The sequence below is a fragment of the Electrona antarctica genome (assembly GCF_951216825.1).
Source record: "Electrona antarctica genome assembly, contig: scaffold_128, whole genome shotgun sequence".
Taxonomy (NCBI): Eukaryota; Metazoa; Chordata; class Actinopteri; order Myctophiformes; family Myctophidae; genus Electrona; species Electrona antarctica.
In genome coordinates this window covers 348,788-365,917 of record NW_027637099.1, presented here as the reverse complement: position 1 = coordinate 365,917, position 17,130 = coordinate 348,788, and the positions used below count along the sequence as shown (strand labels likewise).

Below are 17,130 nucleotides of genomic sequence, written 5' to 3'. Positions count from 1 at the left end.
AATAAAAACAGAACGGTTTCCACCCGACAGCAACTATGTAATTATAATAATAAAAACAGAACGGTTTCCACCCGACAGCTACCATGTAATTATAATAATAAAAACAGAACGGTTTCCACCCGACAGCAACCATGTAATTATAATAATAAAAACAGAACGGTTTCCACCCGACAGCAACTATGTAATTATAATAATAAAAACAGAACGGTTTCCACCCGACAGCTACCATGTAATTATAATAATAAAAACAGAACGGTTTCCACCCGACAGCTACCATGTAATTATAATAATAAAAACAGAACGGTTTCCATCCGACAGCTACCATGTAATTATAATAATAAAAACAGAACGGTTTCCACCCGACAGCAACCATGTAATTATAATAATAAAAACAGAACGGTTTCCACCCGACAGCTACCATGTAATTATAATAATAAAAACAGAACGGTTTCCACCCGACAGCAACCATGTAATTATAATAATAAAAACAGAACGGTTTCCACCCGACAGCTACCATGTAATTATAATAATAAAAACAGAACGGTTTCCACCCGACAGCTACCATGTAATTATAATAATAAAAACAGAACGGTTTCCACCCGACAGCTACCATGTAATTATAATAATAAAAACAGAACGGTTTCCACCCGACAGCTACCATGTAATTATAATAATAAAAACAGAACGGTTTCCACCCGACAGCTACCATGTAATTATAATAATAAAAACAGAACGGTTTCCACCCGACAGCTACCATGTAATTATAATAATAAAAACAGAACGGTTTCCACCCGACAGCAACCATGTAATTATAATAATAAAAACAGAACGGTTTCCACCCGACAGCTACCATGTAATTATAATAATAAAAACAGAACGGTTTCCACCCGACAGCTACCATGTAATTATAATAATAAAAACAGAACGGTTTCCACCCGACAGCTACCATGTAATTATAATAATAAAAACAGAACGGTTTCCACCCGACAGCAACCATGTAATTATAATAATAAAAACAGAACGGTTTCCACCCGACAGCTACCATGTAATTATAATAATAAAAACAGAACGGTTTCCACCCGACAGCTACCATGTAATTATAATAATAAAAACAGAACGGTTTCCACCCGACAGCTACCATGTAATTATAATAATAAAAACAGAACGGTTTCCACCCGACAGCTACCATGTAATTATAATAATAAAAACAGAACGGTTTCCACCCGACAGCAACCATGTAATTATAATAATAAAAACAGAACGGTTTCCACCCGACAGCAACCATGTAATTATAATAATAAAAACAGAACGGTTTCCACCCGACAGCTACCATGTAATTATAATAATAAAAACAGAACGGTTTCCACCCGACAGCTACCATGTAATTATAATAATAAAAACAGAACGGTTTCCATCCGACAGCTACCATGTAATTATAATAATAAAAACAGAACGGTTTCCACCCGACAGCAACTATGTAATTATAATAATAAAAACAGAACGGTTTCCACCCGACAGCAACCATGTAATTATAATAATAAAAACAGAACGGTTTTCACCCGACAGCAACTATGTAATTATAATAATAAAAACAGAACGGTTTCCACCCGACAGCTACCATGTAATTATAATAATAAAAACAGAACGGTTTCCACCCGACAGCAACTATGTAATTATAATAATAAAAACAGAACGGTTTCCACCCGACAGCTACCATGTAATTATAATAATAAAAACAGAACGGTTTCCACCCGACAGCAACTATGTAATTATAATAATAAAAACAGAACGGTTTCCACCCGACAGCAACCATGTAATTATAATAATAAAAACAGAACGGTTTCCACCCGACAGCAACCATGTAATTATAATAATAAAAACAGAACGGTTTCCACCCGACAGCTACCATGTAATTATAATAATAAAAACAGAACGGTTTCCACCCGACAGCAACCATGTAATTATAATAATAAAAACAGAACGGTTTCCACCCGACAGCTACCATGTAATTATAATAATAAAAACAGAACGGTTTCCACCCGACAGCTACCATGTAATTATAATAATAAAAACAGAACGGTTTCCACCCGACAGCTACCATGTAATTATAATAATAAAAACAGAACGGTTTCCACCCGACAGCTACCATGTAATTATAATAATAAAAACAGAACGGTTTCCACCCGACAGCAACCATGTAATTATAATAATAAAAACAGAACGGTTTCCACCCGACAGCAACCATGTAATTATAATAATAAAAACAGAACGGTTTCCACCCGACAGCTACCATGTAATTATAACAATAAAAACAGAACGGTTTCCACCCGACAGCAACCATGTAATTATAATAATAAAAACAGAACGGTTTCCACCCGACAGCAACCATGTAATTATAATAATAAAAACAGAACGGTTTCCATCCGACAGCTACCATGTAATTATAATAATAAAAACAGAACGGTTTCCACCCGACAGCTACCATGTAATTATAATAATAAAAACAGAACGGTTTCCACCCGACAGCAACTATGTAATTATAATAATAAAAACAGAACGGTTTCCACCCGACAGCTACCATGTAATTATAATAATAAAAACAGAACGGTTTCCACCCGACAGCAACCATGTAATTATAATAATAAAAACAGAACGGTTTCCACCCGACAGCAACCATGTAATTATAATAATAAAAACAGAACGGTTTCCACCCGACAGCAACCATGTAATTATAATAATAAAAACAGAACGGTTTCCACCCGACAGCTACCATGTAATTATAATAATAAAAACAGAACGGTTTCCACCCGACAGCAACCATGTAATTATAATAATAAAAACAGAACGGTTTCCACCCGACAGCTACCATGTAATTATAATAATAAAAACAGAACGGTTTCCACCCGACAGCTACCATGTAATTATAATAATAAAAACAGAACGGTTTCCACCCGACAGCAACCATGTAATTATAATAATAAAAACAGAACGGTTTCCACCCGACAGCTACCATGTAATTATAATAATAAAAACAGAACGGTTTCCACACGACAGCAACCATGTAATTATAATAATAAAAACAGAACGGTTTCCACCCGACAGCAACCATGTAATTATAATAATAAAAACAGAACGGTTTCCACCCGACAGCAACTATGTAATTATAATAATAAAAACAGAACGGTTTCCACCCGACAGCTACCATGTAATTATAATAATAAAAACAGAACGGTTTCCACCCGACAGCTACCATGTAATTATAATAATAAAAACAGAACGGTTTCCACCCGACAGCTACCATGTAATTATAATAATAAAAACAGAACGGTTTCCACCCGACAGCTACCATGTAATTATAATAATAAAAACAGAACGGTTTCCACCCGACAGCAACCATGTAATTATAATAATAAAAACAGAACGGTTTCCACCCGACAGCTACCATGTAATTATAATAATAAAAACAGAACGGTTTCCACCCGACAGCTACCATGTAATTATAATAATAAAAACAGAACGGTTTCCACCCGACAGCAACCATGTAATTATAATAATAAAAACAGAACGGTTTCCACCCGACAGCTACCATGTAATTATAATAATAAAAACAGAACGGTTTCCACCCGACAGCTACCATGTAATTATAATAATAAAAACAGAACGGTTTCCACCCGACAGCAACCATGTAATTATAATAATAAAAACAGAACGGTTTCCACCCGACAGCTACCATGTAATTATAATAATAAAAACAGAACGGTTTCCACCCGACAGCTACCATGTAATTATAATAATAAAAACAGAACGGTTTCCACCCGACAGCAACCATGTAATTATAATAATAAAAACAGAACGGTTTCCACCCGACAGCTACCATGTAATTATAATAATAAAAACAGAACGGTTTCCACCCGACAGCAACCATGTAATTATAATAATAAAAACAGAACGGTTTCCACCCGACAGCTACCATGTAATTATAATAATAAAAACAGAACGGTTTCCACCCGACAGCTACCATGTAATTATAATAATAAAAACAGAACGGTTTCCACCCGACAGCTACCATGTAATTATAATAATAAAAACAGAACGGTTTCCACCCGACAGCAACCATGTAATTATAATAATAAAAACAGAACGGTTTCCACCCGACAGCTACCATGTAATTATAATAATAAAAACAGAACGGTTTCCACCCGACAGCTACCATGTAATTATAATAATAAAAACAGAACGGTTTCCACCCGACAGCAACCATGTAATTATAATAATAAAAACAGAACGGTTTCCACCCGACAGCTACCATGTAATTATAATAATAAAAACAGAACGGTTTCCACCCGACAGCTACCATGTAATTATAATAATAAAAACAGAACGGTTTCCACCCGACAGCTACCATGTAATTATAATAATAAAAACAGAACGGTTTCCACCCGACAGCAACCATGTAATTATAATAATAAAAACAGAACGGTTTCCACCCGACAGCTACCATGTAATTATAATAATAAAAACAGAACGGTTTCCACCCGACAGCTACCATGTAATTATAATAATAAAAACAGAACGGTTTCCACCCGACAGCAACCATGTAATTATAATAATAAAAACAGAACGGTTTCCACCCGACAGCTACCATGTAATTATAATAATAAAAACAGAACGGTTTCCACCCGACAGCTACCATGTAATTATAATAATAAAAACAGAACGGTTTCCACCCGACAGCAACCATGTAATTATAATAATAAAAACAGAACGGTTTCCACCCGACAGCAACCATGTAATTATAATAATAAAAACAGAACGGTTTCCACCCGACAGCAACCATGTAATTATAATAATAAAAACAGAACGGTTTCCACCCGACAGCAACCATGTAATTATAATAATAAAAACAGAACGGTTTCCACCCGACAGCTACCATGTAATTATCCCATTCAGACCTGAGGCCGATTCTACAAAAAAATGTCTTCTACATTTTCTAGTTTTCTGTTTCTATGTTTTTCTGTTTCTATGTCAGTCGTTCTCAAACTACTTCATTCATGTCAAGGAGCCGCAGACTTATCTGTATTTGGCCGCCGACCCCCATCTGAAAATATGTTGTTCCAGGGACCCCCCCCCCCCCCCCCCCCCCCTTCCCCAGAAGCAAAGATTTGAGTTAAAATCGTTTGCTCTGAAATAATATATATATTCAAAGATTTGCGCCACATTTTCACGATAAAAAAAAATAGCAGATCTACAAGCTGTAGCGCGGCACCGAGTGCCGCGCTACGAGCTTGTAGATCTGCTATTTTTGAGTGGTGCAACCACTCCAAGGAACAGCAATGTCCGTGTCCAACTATGTTTGTGTGTGACAACTATGTTTGTGTGTGACTGCACCAGTACCAATGAGTACCAAAGGTGGCGCTGTTGTGCCAGAAACGGAGAGAGAGAGATAGTGCTGCACTGTTGCCTGCTAATGAGAGAGAGAGAGAGGGGGGGGGGGGGTTGCACCACTCAGTTCACACGGGTGTGATTTTCAAAAGCTAAAGTATAACACAATGCTTAAAACACCAAAAGGGGTTCCTGTCCTGTGAAACGACTTGGCCTCCATCACTGCCGTCCGTATCTCCATGTTTACCTGCGTCTTTGGCCCATCTCAGGATGGAGGTGACCTCGTTGCCCTTCTGAGACTTGCACACGCCGTTGCGCACGGCCGCGTTGACCCCGATGACGTTCAGGTTGGTCTTCACGCCACACAGGTAGGCTGTGGCCGTGGCCGCACTGTCTGGGACCTGGAAGTCTACGCAGTAGGTCTGCACGCACGCACGCACGCACGCACGCACGCACGCACACACGCACGCACGCACGCACGCACGCAGTGGTGGAAAATAACATTTACTTAAGTACTGTACTTAAGTACAATTTTGAGGTATTTGTACTTTACTTGAGTATTTCCAATAGTTATTTGCCGTCAGGAGGAAACCACCTAACTCCATTTTTGACTACATTTTTAGGACCCTCAAACTGTCTGCTAAAGCAGCTAACTCCATCACCTCTCCCCCTCTCAAACTGTCTGCTAAAGCAGCTAACTCCACCACCTCTCCCCCTCTCAAACTGTCTGCTATAAAGCAGCTAACTCCACCACCTCTCCCCCTCTCAAACTGTCTGCTATAAAGCAGCTAACTCCACCACCTCTCCCCCTCTCACACTGTCTGCTATAAAGCAGCTAACTCCACTACCTCTCCCCCTCTCAAACTGCCTGCTATAAAGCAGCTAACTCCACCACCTCTCCCCCTCTCAAACTGTCTGCTATAAAGCAGCTAACTCCACCACCTCTCCCCCTCTCAAACTGTCTTTTATAAAGCAGCTAACTCCACCACCTCTCCCCCTCTCATGCAAGTAATTGACAATATATAAAGTCACAACACCAACTTTGATGAGGCAGTGTTGCTTAGTTTTCAAAATACAAGGTTTTCTTAAATTTCCTGAACTCCACAGACAAAATTTATATTTTTCATTTTCTGAAATATGAACCACTTGGAGTTAGTTGGTTTCTTCCCGACAGCAGAGATATACAATATTTGTAAACTTTAGCTACTAGTTACTTTATTTTGATTATTATTGCAAAACATTTGAAAATAGTAGATCATTTGAAAATAGCTGATCTACAAGCTTACAATGCGTTGCATCGCAAGCTTGTAGATCGGCTAATTTCAAAAGATTATACATTTATAAAACTACTTGAAGTAAAAAGTGGCCAATCAGGAAGATGTGTGTTCTGGCCAATCAGGACGATGTGTGGTTTGGCCAATCAGGACGATGTGTGTTCTGGCCAATCAGGACGATGTGCGGTCTGGCCAATCAGGACGATGTGTGGTCTGGCCAATCAGGACGATCAAATCAAATCAAATCAAATCAAATCAAATCAAATCAAATCAAATCAAATCAAATCAAATCAAATCAAATCAAGTACATTTTGATGCCAATACGTTTGTGCTTTTACTCAGAAGTACATCAGATCTATTCTCTTTTACTCAGAAGGACATCAGATCTATTCTCTTTTACTCAGAAGGACATCAGATCTATTCTCTTTTACTCAGAAGGACATCAGATCTATTCTCTTTACTCAGAAGGACATCAGATCTATTCTCTTTACTCAGAAGGACATCAGATCTATTCTCTTTACTCAGAAGGACATCAGATCTATTCTCTTTACTCAGAAGGACATCAGATCTATTCTCTTTACTCAGAAGGACATCAGATCTATTCTCTTTACTCAGAAGGACATCAGATCTATTCTCTTTACTCAGAGGTACATCAGATCTATTCTCTTTACTCAGAAGGACATCAGATCTATTCTCTTTACTCAGAAGGACATCAGATCTATTCTCTTTACTCAGAGGTACATCAGATCTATTCTCTTTACTCAGAAGGACATCAGATCTATTCTCTTTACTCAGAAGGACATCAGATCTATTCTCTTTACTCAGAAGGACATCAGATCTATTCTCTTTTACTCAGAAGGACATCAGATCTATTCTCTTTACTCAGAAGTACATCAGATCTATTCTCTTTTACTCAGAAGGACATCAGATCTATTCTCTTTACTCAGAAGTACATCAGATCTATTCTCTTTACTCAGAAGGACATCAGATCTATTCTCTTTACTCAGAAGGACATCAGATCTATTCTCTTTACTCAGAAGTACATCAGATCTATTCTCTTTTACTCAGAAGGACATCAGATCTATTCTCTTTACTCAGAAGTACATCAGATCTATTCTCTTTACTCAGAAGGACATCAGATCTATTCTCTTTACTCAGAAGGACATCAGATCTATTCTCTTTACTCAGAGGTACATCAGATCTATTCTCTTTACTCAGAAGGACATCAGATCTATTCTCTTTACTCAGAAGGACATCAGATCTATTCTCTTTACTCAGAAGGACATCAGATCTATTCTCTTTACTCAGAAGGACATCAGATCTATTCTCTTTACTCAGAAGGACATCAGATCTATTCTCTTTACTCAGAAGGACATCAGATCTATTCTCTTTACTCAGAAGGACATCAGATCTATTCTCTTTACTAGGAAGGACATCAGATCTATTCTCTTTACTCAGAAGGACATCAGATCTATTCTCTCTTTTTTCACTAAATTAAACCATAATGTTTATGATAAGACATATACTTACAGTACATACAGTATCATGTTTATTTATTTATTTTTAATAATTTTTATCCCACAATTTTGTGAATTATGCGTGCGTGCGTGCGTGCGTGCGTGCGTGCGTGCGTGCGTGCGTGCGTGCGTGCGTGCGTGCGTACGCATGCCTACCTTGGCTAAGCCCACATGGGGGAAGGTGTCCATGGTCATGACCGTCTCCTCTCCTGTCCGATTCTCCAGTTGTCCCTTGAGGATACGAGCAGCCGTGTAGGTGGTGATACCCATACCTGACACACACACACACGCACGCACGCACGCACGCACGCACGCACGCACGCACGCACGCACGCACGCACGCACGCACGCACGCACGCACGCACGCACGCACGCACGCACGCACGCACGCACGCACGCACGCACGCACGCACGCACAGGTCAGATTTTTTTTAATACTTTTTTATCCCACAATCAGTGTCAATTATCTAATGTAATCCTGGGCGCTACACTCCCTCCGCCAAACTGGGGAGGGCAGCGGACTGACCTCATGCTTCCTTCAATGCATGAGGAGTCCAAGCTGCTTGACAGGGGGGAGTTTCCCCGGCCGGACGTAGCGCGCGGAAGGAACACGTTATTCCAAACAGTTCCTTTCCCCTCCATCAGGCGCCCCGGCTGGCCAGGGGGAGGCAGTTTAGATATAGAATTTCTTAAATTGTTTCTTTGTTTGTATTTTTTTGAATGTAGGAAAAGACAATTAGATTTTTACTCGAGTTGTGACCCATAAGAATTGGTCCGATACTCACAAATGGGTCCCGACCCACTGTCTGGGACACAGATCAAAGTCAAAGTCAAAGTCGTACGATTTGTCACACACGTTACCGCAGTGAAATTTGTTCTCCGCATTTGACCCATCTCGTGGAGCGGTGAGCTGCAGCCAAGGAGTGGTGAGCCGCAGCCAAGGCGCGGTGAGCCGCAGCCAAGGAGCGGTGAGCCACAGCCAAGGAGCGGTGAGCCGCAGCCAAGGAGTGGTGAGCTGCAGCCGTGCCGCACTCGGGAATCATTTTATCAGTAGATTTGACCCCCAATCCAACCCTTTGATGCTGAGTGTCAAGCAGGGAGGCATTGGGTCCCATTGTTACAGTCGGGGATCGAACCCCGACCTCCCAGTTTCAAGGCAGACACTCTAACCACAAGGCCACTGGTCTGGTAGATCTAGTCAACACATCCATGGTCCTTAATCATCATCATCATCATCATCATCATCATCATCATCGTCATTCTACAAGGATCGTTGTTGTCATTTCTACAGAATGTCAAAAAGTCTCACCGTCTCCCAGGAAGAACAGGATGTTCTTGGCCACGTTGCTGTTCAGCTTCCTGTCCAGGGCCGCCTGCAGGGTCTTCCGGGCCTGGGACCTCCAGAACTCTGGGTCCTCCTCCTCAGCTGTGGACAGAGGGACGTGCACACATAGAAATCAAAGGGGGCCTTTTTACCCGTCGGTAAAACAACCGCCCTCTCCAGACCAACGAATGCAGCATTTACTACACGGTGAAACTGAAAGAAATGCAAATGCCCTCCTCTCCTTTCCATGCCATGCCGCAAGGAAGGCAGCATTCAGGATAATTGCTTTTTTTCCCCGAAGTCTCCGGAACTTGAACGCAGCATTTTGCGTTGAACAAATTTGATAAATCCAATGTCGTTACACACCGCATCTCCACTAGGTAAAGAGTGCTAGGTTGCGCCCTGAAAATAGCTGATCTACAAGCTCTCAACGCGTCGCAGTGCGACACGTTAAGCTTGTAGATCTGCTATTTTTGTCCAAAAGTGCCCTCTTACGGGGATTTCAGCCCCCGCCTCTCTAAACATTCTCTGCACGTCGCTGGCTGTAGGAGCAGTGGAAGGTGAACGGTCAGTCTGGCTGTAGGAGCAGTGGAAGGTGTACGGTCAGTCTGGCTGTAGGAGCAGTGGAAGGTGAACGGTCAGTCTGGCTGTAGGAGCAGTGGAAGGTGAACGGTCAGTCGGTGTGTTTAGCATCCTCCTCCTAGCACCACTACTAAGACTGCTGTGTGTTTAGCATCCTCCTAGCACCACTACTAAGACTGGTGTGTGTTTAGCATCCTCCTAGCACCACTACTAAGACTGGTGTGTGTTTAGCATCCTCCTAGCACCACTACTAAGACTGGTGTGTGTTTAGCATCCTCCTCCTAGCACCACTACTAAGACTGGTGTGTGTTTAGCATCCTCCTCCTAGCACCACTACTAAGACTGGTGTGTGTTTAGCATCCTCCTAGCACCACTACTAAGACTGGTGTGTGTTTAGCATCCTCCTCCTAGCACCACTACTAAGACTGGTGTGTGTTTAGCATCCTCCTAGCACCACTACTAAGACTGGTGTGTGTTTAGCATCCTCCTAGCACCACTACTAAGACTGGTGTGTGTTTAGCATCCTCCTCCTAGCACCACTACTAAGACTGGTGTGTGTTTAGCATCCTCCTCCTAGCACCACTACTAAGACTGGTGTGTGTTTAGCATCCTCCTCCTAGCACCACTACTAAGACTGGTGTGTGTTTAACATCCTCCTCCTAGCACCACTACTAAGACTGGTGTGTGTTTAGCATCCTCCTAGCACCACTACTAAGACTGGTCTGTGTTTAACATCCTCCTCCTAGCACCACTACTAAGACTGGTGTGTGTTTAACATCCTCCTCCTAGCACCACTACTAAGACTGGTGTGTGTTTAACATCCTCCTCCTAGCACCACTACTAAGACTGGTGTGTGTTTAGCATCCTCCTCCTAGCACCACTACTAAGACTGGTGTGTGTTTAGCATCCTCCTCCTAGCACCACTACTAAGACTGGTGTGTGTTTAACATCCTCCTCCTAGCACCACTACTAAGACTGGTGTGTGTTTAGCATCCTCCTCCTAGCACCACTACTAAGACTGGTGTGTGTTTAGCATCCTCCTCCTAGCACCACTACTAAGACTGGTGTGTGTTTAGCATCCTCCTCCTAGCACCACTACTAAGACTGGTGTGTGTTTAGCATCCTCCTCCTAGCACCACTACTAAGACTGGTGTGTGTTTAACATCCTCCTCCTAGCACCACTACTAAGACTGGTCTGTGTTTAGCATCCTCCTCCTAGCACCACTACTAAGACTGGTGTGTGTTTAACATCCTCCTCCTAGCACTACTACTAAGACTGGTGTGTGTTTAACATCCTCCTCCTAGCACCACTACTAAGACTGGTGTGTGTTTAGCATCCTCCTAGCACCACTACTAAGGCTGGTGTGTTTTTAGCATCCTCCTCCTAGCATCACTACTAAGACTGGTGTGTGTTTAGCATCCTCCTCCTAGCACCACTACTAAGACTGGTGTGTGTTTAGCATCCTCCTCCTAGCACCACTACTAAGACTGGTGTGTGTTTAGCATCCTCCTAGCACCACTACTAAGACTGGTGTGTGTTTAGCATCCTCCTCCTAGCACCACTACTAAGACTGGTGTGTGTATAGCATCCTCCTAGCACCACTACTAAGACTGGTGTGTGTTTAGCATCCTCCTAGCACCACTACTAAGACTGGTGTGTGTTTAGCATCCTCCTCCTAGCACCACTACTAAGACTGGTGTGTGTTTAGCATCCTCCTAGCACCACTACTAAGACTGGTGTGTGTTTAGCATCCTCCTAGCACCACTACTAAGACTGGTGTGTGTTTAGCATCCTCCTCCTAGCACCACTACTAAGACTGGTGTGTGTTTAGCATCCTCCTCCTAGCACCACTACTAAGACTGGTGTGTGTTTAGCATCCTCCTAGCACCACTTCTAAGACTGGTGTGTGTTTAGCATCCTCCTCCTACCACCACTACTAAGACTGGTGTGTGTTTAGCATCCTCCTAGCACCACTACTAAGACTGGTGTGTGTTTAACATCCTCCTCCTAGCACCACTACTAAGGCTGGTGTGTGTTTAGCATCCTCCTCCTAGCACCACTACTAAGACTGGTGTGTGTTTAGCATCCTCCTAGCACCACTACTAAGACTGGTGTGTGTTTAGCATCCTCCTAGCACCACTACTAAGACTGATGTGTGTTTAGCATCCTCCTAGCACCTCTACTAAGACTGGTGTGTGTTTAGCATCCTCCTAGCACCACTACTAAGACTGGTGTGTGTTTAGCATCCTCCTAGCACCACTACTAAGGCTGGTGTGTGTTTAGCATCCTCCTCCTAGCACCACTACTAAGACTGGTGTGTGTTTAGCATCCTCCTCCTAGCACCACTACTAAGACTGGTGTGTGTTTAGCATCCTCCTAGCACCACTACTAAGACTGGTGTGTGTTTAGCATCCTCCTCCTAGCACCACTACTAAGACTGGTGTGTGTTTAGCATCCTCCTCCTAGCACCACTACTAAGACTGGTGTGTGTTTAGCATCCTCCTCCTAGCACCACTACTAAGACTGGTGTGTGTTTAACATCCTCCTCCTAGCACCACTACTAAGACTGTTCTGTGTTTAGCATCCTCCTCCTAGCACCACTACTAAGACTGGTGTGTGTTTAGCATCCTCCTAGCACCACTACTAAGACTGGTGTGTGTTTAACATCCTCCTCCTAGCACCACTACTAAGACTGGTGTGTGTTTAGCATCCTCCTCCTAGCACCACTACTAAGACTGGTGTGTGTTTAGCATCCTCCTAGCACCACTACTAAGACTGGTGTGTGTTTAACATCCTCCTCCTAGCACCACTACTAAGACTGGTGTGTGTTTAGCATCCTCCTAGCACCACTACTAAGACTGGTGTGTGTTTAGCATCCTCCTAGCACCACTACTATGACTGGTGTGTGTTTAGCATCCTCCTAGCACCACTACTAAGACTGGTGTGTGTTTAGCATCCTCCTCCTAGCACCACTACTAAGACTGGTGTGTGTTTAGCATCCTCCTAGCACCACTACTAAGACTGGTGTGTGTTTAACATCCTCCTCCTAGCACCACTACTAAGACTGGTGTGTGTTTAGCATCCTCCTCCTAGCACCACTACTAAGGCTGGTGTGTGTTTAGCATCCTCCTAGCACCACTACTAAGACTGGTGTGTCTTTAGCATCCTCCTCCTAGCACCACTACTAAGACTGGTGTGTGTTTAGCATCCTCCTCCTAGCACCACTACTAAGACTGGTGTGCGTTTAGCATCCTCCTGCACAGTGTTTGGCTGATAATTACGTCATAAAAGCGATGTTGGAAGATGATAACAGCGCCCCTCACTTTACACAGGCATGTAAAGTGAATGTTTATGTTTATGGAAAACAGCTGATCTGTTCTCCCAACAGTTTTGGACATATACTAAACTAATAAAAAACACTCCACACTGAAACAAACAAAGCCACTTTGGGAATTAAGTGAAAGTGAACTGAATGTAGATCGGCTATTTTCAGCAAGCGTAAAATCAGCCATTACGACGGCATCAAGGCCCGCCAAAATACATTTTAGTCGACTAAATCAACCGTAGATTTAGTCGACTAAAATCTCATGACATTTAGGCGACTAAAACTAGACTAACCCTAAAACATTCCAGGTGACTAAAATGTGACTAAAACTAAATGAAAACTATTCAAGAGACTATGACTAAAATCTAAACTAAAATCAAATGTTGCTGGCAAAAGCAACACTTCTTGTAACAGAGTGCATCTACATTGCAGTATTGATACTATTACTCAACCCATTTAGGTTCATAAGAAGCCGCCAAAATACGTTTTAGTCGACAAAACCAACTGTAGATTTTAGACGACTGTAGACAACTCTAGAACAAACTAGACTAACACTGAAACCTTTCAGATGACTACAACATGACTGAAACCTTTCAGATGACTACAATATGACTGAAACCTTTCAGATGACTACAATATGACTGAAACCTTTCAGATGACTACAATATGACTGAAACCTTTCAGATGACTACAATATGACTGAAACCTTTCAGATGACTACAATATGATTGAAACCTTTCAGATGACTACAATATGACTGAAACCTTTCAGATGACTACAATATGACTGAAACCTTTCAGATGACTACAATATGACTGAAACCTTTCAGATGACTACAATATGACTGAAACCTTTCAGATGACTACAATATGACTGAAACCTTTCAGATGACTACAATATGACTAAAACCTTTCAGATGACTACAATATGACTGAAACCTTTCAGATGACTACAATATGACTGAAAGTAAATGGAATATAGTATTCAAAAGACTATGACTAAAACCAAATCAAAGTTTGCTGTCAAAATCAACACTTCGACACTGGAACGACCTGCCCGATATATATATGCCACTGATAAACCCCCCAGACTGCCAAAGGCCGTGTTGCCTGAACATTAACATCGTAAAGGTATACTTCTTCTTGCCGCTGAAGAATATAATCTACAAAGGAGAGAGAGTGCTTTTCCTCTCCCCATAGAGCATAATCAGACCTTAAATACTTAGACTAGAAAATTCTCAGGCAAAAATACGGAGAAGTTCTGCAGACAGATAGATGGATCAAGAAGCACAGGCAAGCAGATGGATGAAGGTTCCGGAGTTCCATTTTATTTGCAGACACAAAGTACAGATCATCTCTCCTGCATGGGCCTAGGCCACCCGCCTCACGGCGTGTGAGCCACTGACTAACTGTTACAAACATTTTCAGTAGACCTTATACAACACAAAGACAGAGACATCAAAGGAAGAATGCAAAGGTGGTCCCAACCCCCCTTAAGTCTAAAGTGGTCAAACATGCCTAAATTGTCTCCATATATGGTCACCAGGAAGCAAGCACAGAACAGTAGGTGTCCTGCAGGCCTGGCCGTTTACTATCAGCAAGCCAGATCTTTAGGGTCCCTCCTGCAGTGCCCATGCAGGCATCCTGTCTAAACATGTCATGTCACTCTCTCAATGAGAGACAAAGATCCAGGTTTACACTTTAGCTAAAACAGACTATATTAATGTGAATTATGGTTTTCCATATACATCACCGCTCAAGCAACATGTCGAGCAGGGGGAACAAAAGTAGTCCCATCCAAAGATTCACAGTACTCACCTTTGCCGTTGGCGGACCCCAATGCCGCCAGCAGACACAAGAAGCACAAGACAAGCACTCTTCCAGAATCCATGGCTGAGACCTGGTGGGAGAAGCAGTCGGTTCTCTGCTGTCCCTCTGACTGAATACTGGACGGAAATAAGCCACACTTACACCACCATGGCAATCATGTCATAAATGATAACGGCCTGATAGTGAGCAATGCACCTTTGACACTTCAAGATCAAATCAATTTATACGTTTGAATTCTACAAAGGGACATTTCCATTTTACGTCAAATGTAATGGACAATAAAGTTGTCGTTATCATTATCTTTAATATATATTTATATACTTTATAACATTTAGTATTCCTAGGCCTTGTATTCATTAAGACAAAAGAAAAACGACTTTAGGCCATTTGATTCCTAATAAATTATTTAACCATGTCACTCAGGGCTGGACTGAGAGAAAAATTCGGCCCGGACATTTTCGCCGGAATTTGGCCCAGACTGGCTCACCACAACCAGATCACCACAACCAGACTGACCCACCACAAACAGACTGGCCCACCACAACCAGACTGGCCCACCACAACCAGACTGGCCCGACACAACCAGACTGGCCCACCACAACCAGACTGGCCCACCACAACCAGACTGACCCACCACAACCAGACTGGCCCACCACAACCAGACTGGCCCACCACAACCAGACTGGCCCACCACAACCAGACTGGCCCACCACAACCAGACTGGCCCACCACAACCAGACTGGCCCACCACAACCAGACTGACCCACCACAACCAGACTGGCCCGACACAACCAGACTGGCCCACCACAACCAGACTGGCCCACCACAACCAGACTGGCCCACCACAACCAGACTGGCCCACCACAACCAGACTGGCCCACCACAACCAGACTGGCCCACCACAACCAGACTGGCCCACCACAACCAGACTGGCCCACCACAACCAGACTGGCCCACCACAACCAGACTGACCCACCACAACCAGACTGGCCCACCACAACCAGACTGGCCCACCACAACCAGACTGGCCCACCACAACCAGACTGGCCCACCACAACCAGACTGACCCACCACAACCAGACTGGCCCACCACAACCAGACTGGCCCACCACAACCAGACTGGCCCACCACAACCAGACTGGCCCACCACAACCAGACTGGCCCACCACAACCAGACTGGCCCACCACAACCAGACTGACCCACCACAACCAGACTGGCCCACCACAACCAGACTGGCCCACCACAACCAGACTGGCCCACCACAACCAGACTGGCCCACCACAACCAGACTGACCCACCACAACCAGACTGGCCCACCACAACCAGACTGGCCCACCACAACCAGACTGGCCCACCACAACCAGACTGGCCCACCACAACCAGACTGGCCCACCACAACCAGACTGGCCCACCACAACCAGACTGGCCCACCACAACCAGACTGGCCCACCACAACCAGACTGGCCCACCACAACCAGACTGACCCACCACAACCAGACTGGCCCACCACAACCAGACTGGCCCACCACAACCAGACTGGCCCACCACAACCAGACTGGCCCACCACAACCAGACTGGCCCACCACAACCAGACTGGCCCACCACAACCAGACTGGCCCACCACAACCAGACTGGCCCACCACAACCAGACTGGCCCACCACAACCAGCGCGTAGCCGCAGATACTCTTTTTTCGGGTCGAGGCCCATATTATAAATACTGGAAATACAAGCCCTGAACACCACCATATTTACAGTACAACATAAATGATACACAACCAACAGACAACTCATTTAACATTTTTGGCCCAGACCGGACCGCCAGAGGGTCGCCCTGCCAGAAGGTCGGCCCGCCAGAGGGTCGCCCCACCAGAGGGTCGGCCCGCCAGAGGGTCGC

At 43.5% G+C, this 17,130-nt stretch overlaps 1 protein-coding gene across 1 annotated transcript in view; it reads right to left on the bottom strand.

Moving 5' to 3' along the window:
• Positions 1-5,629: 5,629 nt before the first annotated feature.
• The window catches only part of LOC306919166 (alkaline phosphatase, tissue-nonspecific isozyme-like), a gene marked incomplete at its 3' end in the record, with an annotated part of 28,030 nt that continues 16,529 nt past the window's right edge, over positions 5,630-17,130 (bottom strand). The window contains exons 2-5 of the mRNA XM_079531996.1: positions 15,223-15,350; positions 9,483-9,599; positions 8,330-8,445; positions 5,630-5,804 (exon numbers count right to left, since the gene is read on the bottom strand). Of these exons, the coding sequence (XP_079388122.1) occupies positions 5,630-5,804; positions 8,330-8,445; positions 9,483-9,599; positions 15,223-15,295 (481 nt within the window). The remainder of the gene's footprint in view (positions 5,805-8,329; positions 8,446-9,482; positions 9,600-15,222; positions 15,351-17,130) is intronic.